This window comes from Chaetodon auriga, chromosome 6 (genome assembly GCF_051107435.1).
Source record: "Chaetodon auriga isolate fChaAug3 chromosome 6, fChaAug3.hap1, whole genome shotgun sequence".
NCBI lineage: Eukaryota > Metazoa > Chordata > Actinopteri > Chaetodontiformes > Chaetodontidae > Chaetodon > Chaetodon auriga.
In genome coordinates, this window is record NC_135079.1 from 5,079,466 (window position 1) to 5,095,299 (window position 15,834).

The window sequence follows — 15,834 nt, forward strand, 5'->3', positions numbered from 1 at the left end:
GTGTGTGTGTGTGTGTGTGTGTGTGTGTGTGTGTGTGTGTGTGTGTGTGTGTGGGGTACATGGTGTTTTTGAACATTTCAGGTTTACACAGTGGGTCCAGACTACGCCCACGCAGAGGCCCGGAAATCTCCCGCCCTGGACGGGAAGGTGGAGAGGGACAGTGAGGGGAAGGAGATCCGCTACCCCGTCATGCTGACCTCCATGGAGAAGCTAGTGGCCCGCAAGGTCTGCCTGGCCTTCAAGGTAAACTTAATGTTCAAGTAGCGGATGAAATGCAGTGCAGCATGCAGGAGAGCAAAGAAAAGAGTTAAGAATTGTCAGGAAACCCGCATTTCTTGTATTAATCCTGCATTATTTATGGGCTGGTGGTCCTTCTCCTGTCTTTTTCAAGCCATCAGTGGTCAAAAACTGCCTTGTATGTGGTCCATTTGTAGCTAAGCTATGTTTTGCATCAGCTTGTGTTTAGCCGCACGAGGCCGTAAGTCTTTGTGCTTTCAGCTCATTAAACCCATTTCAGAGTGGGAAGAAAATATCTTTAAACCAAAGACTCCAAACACAGACTGCTGCGGAGCTTCCACATATTCAGGAACTGTTGATATTTAATGTTTTTTCTTGCAAACTAAATGCAGTATTTCCTCACACAAACGTACTTGTTGAATGGGAGCTGCCGGAGGTGTTTTTTTCTACTGAGAATTATTCATATCACCCTGCTCTGGCCAACATTATGCAGGGCTGTAATGAGCAAACATGAAGCGAATAGGGACGAGCGTTTCAGAAATGACTCCCAACAAACAAATAAAGACGACTGCAGCGTGAAACTCAGAAAATCAATAATTCATACCTTCTTTGTATTGTAAGCACAGCTCGCCGTATTATTATTACTTTGTGTATTACGCACTATTCCCACAGGCGAGTTGTTTTAAAGATTATGAGCCTAAATGCAAAATGTTTCTTAGCAAACAAATACTTCTAGCAGCAATAAAAGCCTCATAAACACAAACCCGTGACTGGATGTCAGTCATATGGATGCAGATATCGACTGTTTTATTCAGCTGCTGATAAAACATGTTATATGTATCACAGGAAAAAGGTTCTCATATAGTTAGAATAATAGTATTCCTCTTACAATACACATGGAAACATATGACATTTTCTTGTGGGAACAAGAAGCAAACAGACAGACTCAGTGAAAAAACCTTCTTCAGTTTGAGGTTTTCATTGATTTTATGCGTCTTGGCTGCGTCAGTGTTCAAACTCTGATGAAGAGATGCGTTTTCCCGAAACTTTCACCTTACTGACAAAAACCTAACCTCGCTCTCTCTCCAGAACCTGCGTCTGTGTTGTCTTTGCTCTTTGTTTAATAAGCATCATGTTGTTTCTGTCTCATAAAAACAGACTGAAGGTGTGTGTGTTCTGTGTTGTGAAGTGTTTTCCTCTCCACCAACGTCTCCGTGTGATTTTAGCAAACAGTGTGCGGGTTCGACCTGCTCAGAGCCAACGGCCACTCCTTCGTCTGTGACGTCAACGGCTTCAGCTTCGTCAAAAACTCCATGAAGTACTACGACGACTGCGCCAAAGTCCTGGGGTAGGTGACATCAGCTGACACGCACGTTAAACGCCGACCTGTGACTTCCCTGGTGTGTAAACGGATTCAGCTTTCAAAACACACATACAGACACAGTTTGTCATGAAAGACTGTGTCATAAAACAGGTCGTGGAAATAATGGACACCAGAATTGTCTCAAAGCAAAGCCTTTAGGAAGCGAAAGTATCTGTAAACGTCAGACTCAGGCTGTGATTGTTGATGGATGAGTGAAAAAGCAGCCTCTTCCTCTTGTTTTCTGTACGACCTGACATCTCTGGCACGTTTCCTCGTCGTACCTTTTAAAGTAAACACGGCCTTGAAGCTGTCATGTTGTAATTTATCCAAAGCTACGGACGGGGTGGAGGAGCCTGTTGTCAGCTTTACATCTTAGTCGGTTTCTGATTTATCACCTCTCCTTCCAGGCTGAGCAACTGAAGCCTTTACGACTAAAGACTCATAAATTTTACAATTTAAAAGACACGGGAAATGCAGCCTCTCTCCAGTAATGGTGTGAACGTGGAATTTCATCATGGCACAAAAAAGGAAGGAGGAGGACGGTACAAACAGAAAATGGACATAAACATAGTAAAATTATCGGTGTTTATTTTGATGTAGTAGCTTGTCTTTGGTATCTTGGTCACACCCGGCCAGCTAGTCTGAACTGAAGTAAAAGCATTTTGTGAGCAGCACTGTGATTGGGCCGAGCTTTTTGGATTATCTAAATTGGATTATTGCCTTTCTCTGCCTCAACAGGAACATGGTGATGAGGGAGTTGGCCCCCCAGTTCCACATCCCCTGGTCCATCCCCATGGAAGCTGAAGACATCCCCATCGTCCCAACAACCTCAGGAACCATGTATGTTCTGAAAGACAAGCTGGCTTCTGCTGGAAGACGTGTCGATGAGTGACGGTGAAATAATTTGTCCTGTCCGCTCTTCTCCCTCATCAGGATGGAGCTGCGCTGTGTCATTGCCATCATCCGCCACGGAGATCGCACACCAAAGCAAAAGATGAAAATGGAGGTCCGACATCCTCTGTAAGTCTCTTGGATTCAGCATCAAGCTGAAGCTCTCCTTCTTTCTTACAAATTAATTCAAGCTCCTGCTCTAATTCAGATGTGCTGCTTGAAAAATGCTTCGTCTGGGATTTGGATTTGGGGTTTTTCAAACATTTTGTTGTAAAAATATAGATGTGATGATAACAGCTGTGAGAGTCTGGACATTTTTGGTTACGTGCCTTGAAAGTGCTTGAAAAGTGCTTGAATTTCACTCTTAAATGGCTGTTTGAACCCTGTATTTTCCAGCAAAAACTGCCTTGTTGTCTCTGCCCTGCTGAGAGGGCATAAACACAATCCAAGCAGCCGTCAGCGGGTCATTCTTTACCCGCTTCTTTTTACAGATGAAGCAACATGTCAAATGCATTCGTCTTCAAAGACATTCCCCGCATCCAGTGTAACTGTGTCTCTTAACCCTGCAGTTTTTTCTGTTTGTCTTGCAGATTCTTTGAATTGTTTGAGAAATACGGAGGCTACAAGTCAGGAAAGCTAAAGCTGAAGAAGCCCAAACAGCTACAGGTGAGCGAGGCTCATTTTAAGGTCTAAGGTTTAAGGTTTTCCCACGTTCCTTCTCCTTTGCCTGTTTATTTCTTGGTTTTCTTGCAGATTATTACTGAGTCCTTTAAAGAATAATGACGGGTTTCAGAGGATATGGTTATGTTTACATCTACCAGTCTACATAATTATTATCCTGGATCACAAAACATTGTTTTGTTGTCTAAATATTTATACTAAGCTTTCTAAATCCACTCACACGCTGTATTCATCCTGTCACTTCATCATTTTTATATAAAGCACTTTTGGAGCCGCCGTCTTCGCTGTCATTCTTGTCTCTGACATCTTTTCCAGTCAGGACGTTTGCAGAGGTTCCAGCGTGTGTTTAGTCTGCCGAGTAGAATTAAAGATGAGAGTCAAATGAAGGATAACTGCCTCTGTGTTTCCAGGAAGTGCTGGATATCGCCCGCCTGCTGCTGGTTGAACTGGGCCAGCACAACGACTGCGAGATCGAGGAGAAGAAATCGAAGCTCGAGCAACTGAAGACCGTCCTGGAGATGTGAGTGATGGTTCACATCACACACACACACACACACACACACTGTCACCAACACGCGACATCATCATCCTCCTCCTGTTTCCTGCCTCCATCCTTCATCAGCACTCATCCACTCTCAAAACTACCTTCATCGTTCAGCACTCCACCAGGGTTCAGCCATTTTTCTCTCTTTACTCACAAACACACACGTTTGCCTCGAGTCGCTCCCTCCCTCCTGATCTCTAACTCTTTGCTTTCTCTTTTTCTTCCCTCCTCTTCTCATCCATCCCTCCTCCTCTCTCTCCAAAAGGGAATCCAGCTTGAATGACACTCAGTACGCACCCTCTCCCTTCTCACTTTAAAGGATGAGGTTTTACCACCCTCCTTTTCGTTAGTCTACTTTAGTCGACTGTGTGTGCATAATGTTAGGAACACCTTTTCGATATTTGATTCAGACCGTTGAATTATTATCGTTATGTCTATTAAAATTGTAGTTGAAGAGGTAGTTTAGACGTGGTTTATGTAGGATTAGAAACCTGAATCAATATTTGGAAGGTATTCCTAATGTTTGTACACTTTTCATTAACATCCATTCATTTTTAGCCATTAACATTAGACACATACACAGTCAAATGTCTTTGATGATTTCACTGTGTTCTCGTGTGTGTAAATCAGCGTGTGCTGTGCTTTGTGTACTTTGTGTGCATGCCGTTCTTACCACATATCAAGCGGACTCTAAATCTCCTAATGTCTTCCTTCCTCCTGCCTATTATCACCATTTACAGTCATTTTAGAGATTTGCTGATGCTCTGCTCCATAGAGGCTGGAATGAATGCAGCAACAACATTATCTGGAAGTCCCAGATAATCACATTTGATTAGAAACGCAATAGGAAGAAAATGTCCCTGTTCTAAAGTTAGTAGATACAATAAGAAACTTTAAAAAGGCAGTGTTCCTCACAGTCCACTGAAACTACAGCTAAATGTAACGTAAAGCAGCTCAGTGAAAGATGTCGGGTACGTCGCTCCGCCGTCGTGACTCAGCAAACATTATGCCCGCTTCACAGTTTGTGTTGTGAATTTCAATTAAACTCCTACACACACTTCGTGTCAAAGCTGCTGAAGACCTCTGTCAAAACTTTCAGGGAGGCTTTTAAAAACTCAAACATAAAGTGAATCAGTCAAAAAGAAGTTTAAACCCGCAATAATGGACCACTGTTGCCACTCGGGGGGCCAGCAGAAACGAGCTGTCAACACCACACTGACAAGTCGACACCTTTTAATGTGATATAGCAAACTTGTTAGCTAACCGTTGCCTATTCGTGCATCCACACAGTCATTTTTCTGCCCGCCTGATGAATCTTATGTATATTTTCACCCCCTTCGCCTCTGTTTTTGGTCTCAGCCCTCGTCTAACCTCCAGCTAGCTCTTTAGCTTCGAAAAGCTGCGGTATGTTCAGCAGCTAGCCGCTAACTTTGCCCGTGTGCTGTTTGATGCTGGACAGCTAGTGTGCAGTGGATTCATCAACACCTTTCACATACAAATAGCAATATAATCTATTGTTAAAATAAAAATAGTGACTGTAGCTTCCATATATTATGTGTTTCTAACTGAGGACGAAAATGTAAAATGCCTCCCCGGCTAAGAAAAGATGTGTGTGTGAGAGAATGACAGAGGGAGTGTGTGTACTGTAGTGACGCAGTAATCCCCATCTATTTGATACTTCAGCAGGTGAATTACTCCAACAAAGTGCCGTGTGATGATGTCCCTTTGACAGCGGATTCTCTGGCCTCCTGCCAGAGTCACTTATCCTGGTTCAGGTCCGTCATCATGTGGCTTTTTAAGGCGTCCGCTCGGCTGCAAGTCCTGTTAGAGATCACTGCGCGGTCATTAGTCTGCAGGATGTGCCAAATTCTTACTCATACGTCAGCGGAGGCTCTTGATATGTGTTTGTGTTAAGAGTAGCAACACCATTAAAATTACTCATACACTCTCCCTTTTGTTCTCATGCCCACACACACACACGTACACAATTAGAGACTGAAGTCAAGCTCAGAGGTCCAATGGAGTTGTTCGTTTAAAAAAACCCACTGAGAATTATCATTAAACGGCGTGCTAATACTGGAACTCGGCTGTGTGTATGATCCGTGTGTCGGGTTTGAAGCGGTCGTTGCCTTGTTTCTGTCGACTCTTTGAGCTTTTGTTGGAATGATTATGGAATAAAAGTCAGACGTGTGCTTTTTAATATTTCAACAAAACGTTTGAAGATAAATTCTTTGTGTCGAAATTGGTGTCTGTGTGTGTGTGTGTGTGTGTGTGTGTGTGTGTGTCTGTCTGTCTGTGTCTGTGTGTGTGTCTGTCTGTGTGTGTGTGCGTGCATGTGCATGTGTGTGTGTGTCTCCAGGTACGGTCATTTCTCAGGTATAAACAGGAAAGTCCAGCTGACCTACCTGCGTAACGGCCAACCGAAAGCCTCAAGTGAAGAAGAAGGTAGAAGAGCGCACACACACACACACACACACGCACACACACACACACACACACACACACACACACAGAATTAGTGTTTATACCTACAGTAGCTCTTTCTCAACTGTGTGTATGTTGAATGGTGTGTGTGTATGAGGTTAGGAGATGACACACATCTTTACAAAATAAAGGTTATTGTTAGTGTAAGAGGTCTTTCATCGCCTCTTTTCAGATTCATCTTTCGGTAAAAGAAATCACGAGTGTGAGATGAGACGTAAGAGGAGTCAAACCTTTGATGCAGCTGGGGAAGTTTATCCACACCAACAGCAAAATAGTGATTAGTCAGGAAAATCTGAGGGGAAAGGAAGCTGAACATCTGTGTGAAAATAAAGTTTTATTAATTTGAATAGGTGCTGCTCGCACTGACCGAACCATTAACTGGTGCACTGAGACACAGTATGAAACAAAGCAGACAATTAAGATAAATGATCCTTTTCTTTTTACATCATCAGCATTAAATAACTGATTCATTTGAAAGCATCTTCCAGCCTCCTGCCTGCATGTGAACAGCAGAGTATGGGGGAGTGCTCTGCTGTGTTATTAACGTTACATCTCCAGCAGCGGAGAGCAGCTTCTCTGCTGCACCGTTAGCTCCGGGGAAAGCGATCGTTGTACAGGACATGAGTGGGCGCAGGGTTTCTGAGGTGAAACAGACTCAGCGCCGAGGTATTTTCTTCACTTGGTCTACGTTGTTTAAGGCTGCAGTGTGTGCTGGTCAGCCGGTTCATCTCACAAAGGTAATTATTTAGTCATTCAGTCAAAAAATGCTGCAACCGCTGCCTTTTTTGAAGATCAACTTCATCATAAGTTGAGCCTGTGTGTGCGGTAGATTGTCCTGGTGCTGCACTTCCCTCAGTCGGGCATTTAGAAAGTTGATTGTTGACACGTTTGGATTCCAAGTCAAGAAGGTGGCGAAGCCAGTAACAAGACGTTGAGCTTAGAGTTGTCACAGCAGGGAAGTTCTTTTAAATACTGCAGGTGAATAGAAAACATCCATGTTTTTCCCTGTGCAGCTCCCCAAATGAAAGCCAGGAGACGAATGATGTGAATAATGCGGCTGCTGTTTTTCAGACTCTAAGAAGGACGGTCCATCTCTGCTGCTTGTGTTGAAGTGGGGCGGGGAGCTGACGCCCGCAGGCCGGGTTCAGGCTGAGGAGCTGGGCAGGGCCTTTCGCTGCATGTACCCTGGAGGTCAAGGTACCCGCTGGACACACACTCACATCAGCTAACAGATGTACTTAGGAGGGATCCTTCTACTTTGGCTGTGATGTAAATTAAGCTCTTCCATGGTGTGAAATGTTGGATTTCTTTCTTTTTTTGTCTCAGATAACACTTTGCAGATGACAAATTAAAGAACGCCTTCTGGTAGTTTCTTGACTATCAAGAAAATTCTCATATTTCCTGATTGCCTGAAATTAATTGATTCAATTCCCTGACTTTTCCTGTGTGAAAGTCACCTCTTAAAATTCTGTGAGATAGGAAGTACCACAAGGAAGCAGACACGTGCGTACCTACAGGGACGGGCGCCCACGCCTATAAGCCAAAACTCAGAGACAATCACGAGTGCGCAAACATTATCAAAGGTCATTTCTGTTTAACACGGTCAAATGATGATCGCACAGCTGTCCGTCCTCCCACGTGTGCTGCTCCTCATAAATGTTTATTTCCAGTCGTCCTCTTTTAGTCAGTCCAGTGTCAACATTGCATAGCTGACATACAGCATGTCAAAGAAGGTCAAAGGTGAGGAGGGTTATTTTGGAGTCAGGCCTCTGCAGCCACTGGGTGGCTTTTGGGGTTTTTTTGTGCCTTGATTATTTGCTTTTATCGAAGTGACATGTTCAAATTTTTGCCTTCACTTGAACTCCACACAATAAAATAATAGTGACACATTAAAAAAATAGGTGCCGATCTCAAGTCAAAATGCAGCAGTTCTTTTTAATTTTAGCCACTAAAACTGTAGAAGCATCAGCTGGTCGTCTGGCACTACAGCAGATGTTGAAACGAAGTGAAGCCTTTTCTTGAGTAAATCGCAGAGACTGGAGACAAACACAAACGTAGCACCTGTAATATCACACACGTGTTGCAGAAGGGATGTTGAAGCCTGAAAACCTGAGAGGAGAAACGAGGTGGAGCTTGCATGAAGTGAGGTGGGGTGAGCATGTGGCAGCCGCTTCGACTGAGCGCTGAAGCCTGAAAAGCCTTTCAGTCACGCATCATACTGCGAAATACGTTCTCCTTAGAGCCTTCATTTCTTCTGAAAGGAACAACTGGGAAGATTGGGAAGATTCAGAATCAACTCGCATTTTGTCAGTTGAATCAATGAACCTCTGTTTTTTTTAGCTGGTACACAGAGCAGTGCAGGGGTAACAGCATGGCAGGCTGCAGGCTTTACAAACAGAGTCTCAAAACACCACAAATTACTAAACTAACTATGATGGAAGCGGCGAAGGATAATAGAAGATGTACCAAGGCTACAGTCTGCTAGCTGCTCCAGTGAAGTCAGCTGAACCTCTTTTGAACCAGATGGTGGTACAGTCTCATCTACTGCCGTCCACTGTGATGGACTCTCAGGCTGACCGCGCTGTCAGCAGCCCGGCAGGAGAGGCGCTCCGAGGTGCGCTGGGTCCGAAGTTGGCAAAACGATCTTAACTCAAGGTCCTGAAAGTGCTCCTATTAAAGTTTGACCTGCTCCGTTACAGCTGAGCAAACTCCTGCTGATGATGTGTTATGGTCAAAAGCTCCACGACAAACAAGTGAGTGGACCTTGAGTTACGCTTGCAGTGTCAACCACCTCCATGCTGACTTCGACGTTCTGATACCCGGGCAGAAAATACCGCTTACTGCATGCTGTCCACGCCCTCTGCAGTCCAGTACAACTGTGCAGCTCTGCATCACAGCTGAGCACACCTGCTCATATTGGGTGTTGTTCAAAGTGCACAAGACAGAAATGCAGCAACGAGCTTCCTACGTGCAACATTTATATTTGAGTTACTCTTTAACGTGAGGACACACAGAGTGAAAGACAGCGAGCAAGCGTACAAACCTGCCTGTTACGCAAAGGTTTCTGCCTCCCGAACACTTTGCGGAGCTTTAAACAGGTTACCCTTTTCTCAGGCTTTCCCTCTTAATGCTTTGTTTCTTAGTGCATGCAAACAACCTCCCAGACTGCACAGGAAAACAACTTGAAGCAGAACTGAGAGTAGATGCTGTAGTTTGATGGAGTCTGTCCCTTTTTTGCTTCTTTTTTTACGAAAAGAAGGCCATTTTCTCATCCCAGCCACTGTTTTCATACTTCTTTCTCCACCACAAGTTTTGTCTTTTAACTCTGCTCTTCTCTTCTTACCTGTTGTTGCACTGTGTAAACTACTAGCCAGTAACCGCCGGTCCCTTGGCTGTGAGTCCCCTATTGACTTTGGTAAGAGAAGGGTTTCCTGGATATCACCGCTCTTCCCCTCCTCTCTCATTCTGCGCGTTTGCCGCTCCGTCCACTAACACGCTCTGATCTCTCCTCTCCTGATCTCATCATGATTTCCTTTCATTTCACCCGGCGCCTCGTCTGGTTTGTCCCACATTGAGTTGCTGTGGATTGTTTGTGTCGTCGTTGATGTGTTCTCGAGGTGATCCTCTGCAGCAAATGTTGTTTTGGTCACTTGCTCATACGCACACAGGCGGCTAAAGTGACTGTAGTTTGGTGTCGTAAGCTAACGCGGATCATCTCACACTAATCCTACTGCATTTTTTTTCCCATGAGTTCTTGGGATGTTGTTGTTCGTTCCATGAAAGCCAGGTTACTTTCGCCTGGATTAGAGCCAAAAACAGGGGCAACTCCCCAACACTCCCAGATCTTTTGTGTTCAAATGAGGCATGATAACCCCAAGGTAGTCAGTAGTTTAACATCAGGCTGTACACTAAAGGGAAATGCATGAAGCGTCAGTGTGATTTGATCTGTAGCGTTGGTATGCATCCAATTTCTCCGGCTACATTAATTGAAGTATATTTAGCATGTTAAAAGACGTTTGTGTGTCTTCAAGAAGGTAATCCAAAGTATTTGATCTCACCTCCAGGGGAGCTGTCTTCAGTAATTTTTGGGGTTTGCTCAACATCATTTCACTTCACTTTCACTTCATCTTATTCGTAGCTCAAACTGCACCATTCAAGTTCACATTTAAGTGAAATGATTCATGTCGAAAGCTTACGAAGACTTTTTAAGGACAGTGCTTTTGAACTGAAAGTGATGTTGCGTCTGCACAGGTGCTGTACTGCCTGTGCGCCTGTATTTAATGGAAATCATTGGTACTTTTGGGTACAATCAAGACACGGTTGTATTTTTTTTCTCTTTTCTTTCAACTACCCCCCCCCCCCGACTCAGCTGTATCTTTATTGAGAAAATCATACAGTTATTGTACAGTACCTCTCAATGCTGTGCCATTCAGCTTACCATGATGCCCCTCTCTGTGTACCGTCTTCCAGGTGACTATGCCGGGTTTCCAGGCTGTGGCCTCCTGCGCCTGCACAGCACTTACCGCCACGACCTGAAGATCTACGCCTCTGACGAAGGCCGAGTGCAGATGACAGCTGCTGCTTTCGCCAAGGTGACTCTGAAGTGAAGACTACTGACAGATCCCGGGGACAGAATGTCTCTTTGGGTGCTTTAGACTTCCATTATTAGTGATAAACTAGTGAAAAAATAAATACTGTGACTGCAAGTATTTGTATCATGTGCACCTTTTGCACCAGAAGGTCCAGCTGGACGTAGTTGGGGGATGTTTTCTTTTTTAGTGTAATGCATGTTCAGGCTGGCCAGCATGCACTCAGGCTAGGTGAGACATTAAACATTAAACATGTAAAGGTTCTGGTTACTTTCATGTTTCGCTTGCAGGAGTTTGCGTAGTGGAATTATGCACACGGTATGCACATATGTGATGTTTTGCTATGGATGAAGCTGACGTTGTTCCTGTGAAGATTCGGCATCTCGCCTCGTGCTGCAGTGTGACTTGAAAAACACTAACTAAGGATTATTTTAAGTGTTTAAAGTTCTCACATTGAGAAGCTGGAACAAGCAAATGTTTGGCAATCCGTGTCGATTGATTAATCAGTTAATCTACTAATTGTTTCAGCTCTACTTGAGAGAAAAAGAAAGATGATGTGAGAAGCATTAATGGTCTTTAAACACTTGTAATTTGACAAAATTACTGTGAAGCAGGCTTTTCTGTATAAGTGCACATATGTTCAGAAGCCTTATGTTAAAGGTTGCTTACTTATTCCAGGATTTCCAGTCTCCCTGTGGGGGAAATGAGAAGCCTCAGCATGACTGTAGTTTAAACAGATCAACTTTACTCTGCAAGCGTATATTTCTCTCACAGGATGTGGATTAAGAAGAAATGGCACACAGTAACTTCACTTCAAGTTGTCTGGTTTCTCTGCAGGGCCTGCTGGCCTTAGAAGGCGAGCTGACTCCGATCCTGGTTCAGATGGTGAAGAGCGCCAACATGAACGGCCTGCTGGACAGCGACAGCGACTCTCTGACTGACTGCCAACAGAAGGTGAAGGCCAGGCTGCATGAAATCATGCAGAAGGACCAGGAGTTTACAGAGGTCGACTATCAGAAGGTACGTGGCAAACCTGAGACGGTGAAGATCTAAAAATAGCTCGAGTTGATAAGGTGCAATGCCGTGTTTGCCTCCACATGTTCAGTTTCAAAAGAGGACGTGCTCCTCAAGGTCTTCACTCCTGAAATATTTCAACACTTCCAAAGAATTGTGAAAATATTCTTATGCAAGTCTCTTTCCCATCGTGACTTGCTGCCCATAAGATACTGCATGTGGAAAATAAAGCTGTGTCAAAGACATTAAATGTTGTTTGTCTATATACAATAAATCCCTTCTAACTCTTTTAGCCCTTATTCCTCTTCTGAGCATTCATTTCCTTCAGTACCTTCTTCATATGATCATTTCAAACCACCACATAATAATAATACCTCCTGACTTCATTCTTTAACATGATGTATTCTGCTTCCGTCGTGTCCAAGTTGGCACCGACCAGCAGCCCATCGCTGGTGAATTCAATGAAGGTCATTCAGAATCCAGTCAAAACCTGCGACAAGGTGTACGCCCTCATCCAGAGCCTCACCTCACAGATCCGCAAGAGACTGGAGGACCCCAAGTCTGCAGGTAGTGTGAGCCTGCCGTACCTGTACATGTTTTTCTCTGCTAAAGCTGAGATATTTAAGCCTTTGTCTGCATAAATCAGACAGAAGCACACATTTTAAAGTGTGTCCATGTAGTGAAATATCAAGCGTATTTCAGAGGCAGTTACCTGTTTAACATTTAGACTGTGCTGAAGATCATGAGGTTCATCATCCTGTGGTTCTCTGCAGACCTGCAGCTCTACCACAGCGAGACGCTGGAGCTGATGCTGCAGCGCTGGTCCAAGCTGGAGAGAGACTTTCGCATGAAGAACGGCCGCTACGACATCAGCAAGATCCCGGACATCTACGACTGCATCAAATACGACTCGCAGCACAACGCCTCGGTCGGGCTGGAGGACACGCTGGAGCTGTTCAGGCTGTCCCGCGCCCTGGCCGACATCGTCATACCACAGGTGAAAGAAGGACCCTCTGAGAATTGCTCAGGCTCTAATTTTGCTTTAGTACTGAACTGGAATATTGAATTTACTGTAAAACTTTTATGCTCAAAAGAAAAACTTGAAGAGTTAAATTATGCACTTAAATCATCTGGACGAGCTGGAGAATGTCAGGAATCTTAACAAATGGTTCACATTAGAGAATTGGACCTGAAGGCATTTTGCATATCATTGCACACATTTACTTCATTAAATGGCAGTTGTGAAAGCAGCTATTTTCCCTCTGAGCATAAAATCAAACTATTGATTCTTGGGGCAAGATTAAAGTGTTGCACCCAAAAAAGTAGAGTGATTCCGCCAAGAAAATCTGAATATAAAGCGTGCCATTAAAACAATGAAACACTACATCAGGGAGAGGGAAAAGTTCATTTGGGAAGTGCCACAGGATCATTTTTCAGCCTCTGAATTTTATACTAAAGGCCTCTGTGCATGAGTGAGTGAGTGTGCTCACCCTGTGATGCAGGTTAGCAGATAAGACTCCATCTCCTTGTGGCCACGAATCAGTAGATTAAAAAGAAGTGGATGAATGTTCTAATGATTTCTCTTTCATATCATCTTTATCAGGAGTATGGCATTAGCAAAGCAGAGAAACTGGACATTGCTCAGGCTTACTGTGTTCCTCTGATGAAGAAAATCCAGCTGGACCTGCAGAGGACCCACGAGGACGAGGCTGTCAACAAGCTGCACCCCCTGTGAGAGACGAGCACACACAAACATGTTTACATGTACATAGAGCATGTACTTACACAGCGCGTGTGCGTGGAGGTTACCGGCGCTGCGCTGACTGATGAGCATCATGTGACTTCCTGTCCCCTGGTCTTCAGGTACTCTCGAGGCGTGATGTCTCCCGGCCGTCACGTCCGCACACGCCTCTACTTCACCAGCGAGAGCCACGTCCACTCCCTGCTCAGCATCTTCCGCTACGGAGGCCTGCTCGATGTACGCTCCCGTTTTGTCTTCTCAGATCATTTTGTTGTCCGTTAAGTGATGCTGCTCGTTCCTTCTGTGTCCTCTGATCATGATTTACCACAAAAGAGCGGATCTAGATATGGATGCTGCCTTTAATTTTTGCAGTAACTGCAAGCAGGTGAATGTCCAGATAGGAAGCTCGGCGGGTATGATGAATATATCAGCAGAGGTCTGCTGGATGGGATTATAAGTAGTCTCTTGTTTAACATAATTAAACACGAATGACCACAAGGGGCAAAATTTTTATCAAGTATGTTGAGCGAGGAGTTGCTTTAAAGCAACACGTGTGATCGTTTGTCTTTGCCAAACACAACTTACTCTGCAGTGAAGAGTGGGGACATAATAACAACAGGGTTCAGCCTTGATTCAGAGTAACTGTGTATTGAAATTTTTTTAAATGTTTTACATGACTGAGCGTTTTGTCATGTTTAATTTATACACACATATTCATTTATATCAGAAAAATCATATTAATATATTGATACAGCGACACTGAAAGACTCCTAATGATTGATGTCTTCTGTTGTACCTCATTATAAAAATGAGAAGTTAAGTGTTTGCTCACCATCCGTGTTTCTTGTGTGCTCGTCAGGAGAAGAAGGACTGGCAGTGGAAACAGGCAATGGACTACCTGAGTGCTGTGACTGAACTCAACTACATGACGCAGATCGTCATCATGCTGTACGAAGACAACGATAAGGTCAGCTCGCAGAGAGCCGCGTGCCTGTGCAGCAGAGGTGTCTCTCATTCTGTCCACCGCAGCGCTGCGGTTTTACTTCCTCACGTCTTCGTATCTGCGTTGTGTGCAGGAGCCGTCCTCAGAGGAGCGTTTCCATGTTGAGCTTCACTTCAGTCCGGGAGTCAAAGGCTGTGAAGACGAGGAGAACGTACCTCTTGGCTTCGGCTTCCGTCCGGCCTCCTCAGAGGTGCTTTGCTTCGCCTGTTTTTGTGTTTTTCAGCATTATAATGTTTTTGTAGCCTTCAGTTGGCATCCCAAGGTTGTGCTTTTTATTTTTTTAGTTTACAACTCCAGAGACAGTTTGTTTGTGGACACATTGTCGAATTAAATTCAAAGTGTTTTGACAGGACGTACTCTAGCAGTTCATGCAGTCTGTCAGTTTCTGCTCCATTAACAACTTTTCCCACCTCAGAAAATACATAAAGCTGCAGAACGTTATCTGGGATGCGATGGATGATTTAGTCTGTCATCTCTATATTTTAATGGCTTTTTGGGGGCTGCTTGTCCACAGCTGAACCCCCGCTTGGAGAAGTCTACAGTGTGTGGTTGTATCTTAAAAGATGTTGAGTTGTCGAGTTGATTAATTGTGAATTATAAAATGTCAACAGTGGAGTGTTTGTCTAATCTTCTCACAGCTTACACGCACACTAAGTTTGTGCTCCTTGCGTTCAGAGGTCATGTGGGTTTTAGTAGGAAGTTGCAGCAGCAGGCCGGTTATTTTGAGTAGCACATGGTGAAGACACAACACCCAACTCTGTCTGCAGGGAAACATCTAGATAATCTTGAACAGTCAGCTCTGCTCATTGTGTCGTTTGTCAATGTCATGTATGAGCAGGTGTACCGTAGTAAAAGCTTTATGTTCTGTCACACTGGCGTCCATTATCTCACGGTGGCGTCCGTCCGTCTGTCTGTCTGAAGATTCTTTTGACTGTGTTTCACATTAATGTATGTTCATGATGTTCTGCTCATCTTTAAGTATTTGTTGTTACATGTTCAGGTGCTCAGGTGGTTTTTGCCGTTCACACCTGTGCACGTGGTTCCTTGGACAAGAACATATGAAACATCAATCACTTCCTTCTTGTGTTCTCTGACCAATCAGAATCAAGACAAAAAGCCCAATCAGGGCAGTCTGGAAGACCTCTCCCAGGACCAGCCAGACCAGGCACTTCTCATCTCTGAGCCAATCAACATCCAGCGAAGGTCCCCCATGATCCGCAACCGCAAGACGGGCTCTATGGAGGTACCAGACCGCAGTGTCCCTGTTTCAGGAGCTGGGGGGGAAAC

General features: G+C 44.4%; 1 protein-coding gene across 5 annotated transcripts in view; it reads left to right on the top strand.

Moving 5' to 3' along the window:
- Positions 1 to 15,834, top strand: part of ppip5k1b (diphosphoinositol pentakisphosphate kinase 1b) — a 45,473-nt gene that overhangs the window by 12,591 nt on the left and 17,048 nt on the right. For 3 of the 5 annotated variants that reach the window (XM_076733058.1, XM_076733055.1, XM_076733057.1), the window contains exons 8-24: positions 82 to 243; positions 1,464 to 1,585; positions 2,339 to 2,440; positions 2,534 to 2,620; positions 3,082 to 3,157; positions 3,583 to 3,692; positions 6,076 to 6,161; positions 7,272 to 7,397; positions 10,671 to 10,792; positions 11,627 to 11,809; positions 12,229 to 12,370; positions 12,577 to 12,800; positions 13,407 to 13,534; positions 13,667 to 13,781; positions 14,404 to 14,511; positions 14,621 to 14,737; positions 15,650 to 15,790. In XM_076733058.1, coding sequence (XP_076589173.1) covers positions 82 to 243; positions 1,464 to 1,585; positions 2,339 to 2,440; positions 2,534 to 2,620; positions 3,082 to 3,157; positions 3,583 to 3,692; positions 6,076 to 6,161; positions 7,272 to 7,397; positions 10,671 to 10,792; positions 11,627 to 11,809; positions 12,229 to 12,370; positions 12,577 to 12,800; positions 13,407 to 13,534; positions 13,667 to 13,781; positions 14,404 to 14,511; positions 14,621 to 14,737; positions 15,650 to 15,790 — 2,151 coding nt within the window. Of the gene's footprint in view, positions 1 to 81; positions 244 to 1,463; positions 1,586 to 2,338; positions 2,441 to 2,533; positions 2,621 to 3,081; positions 3,158 to 3,582; positions 3,693 to 6,075; positions 6,162 to 7,271; positions 7,398 to 9,570; positions 9,616 to 10,670; positions 10,793 to 11,626; positions 11,810 to 12,228; positions 12,371 to 12,576; positions 12,801 to 13,406; positions 13,535 to 13,666; positions 13,782 to 14,403; positions 14,512 to 14,620; positions 14,738 to 15,649; positions 15,791 to 15,834 lie in introns of all 5 variants that reach the window. The other 2 variants (XR_013077272.1, XM_076733056.1) reach the window with 1 other exon arrangement.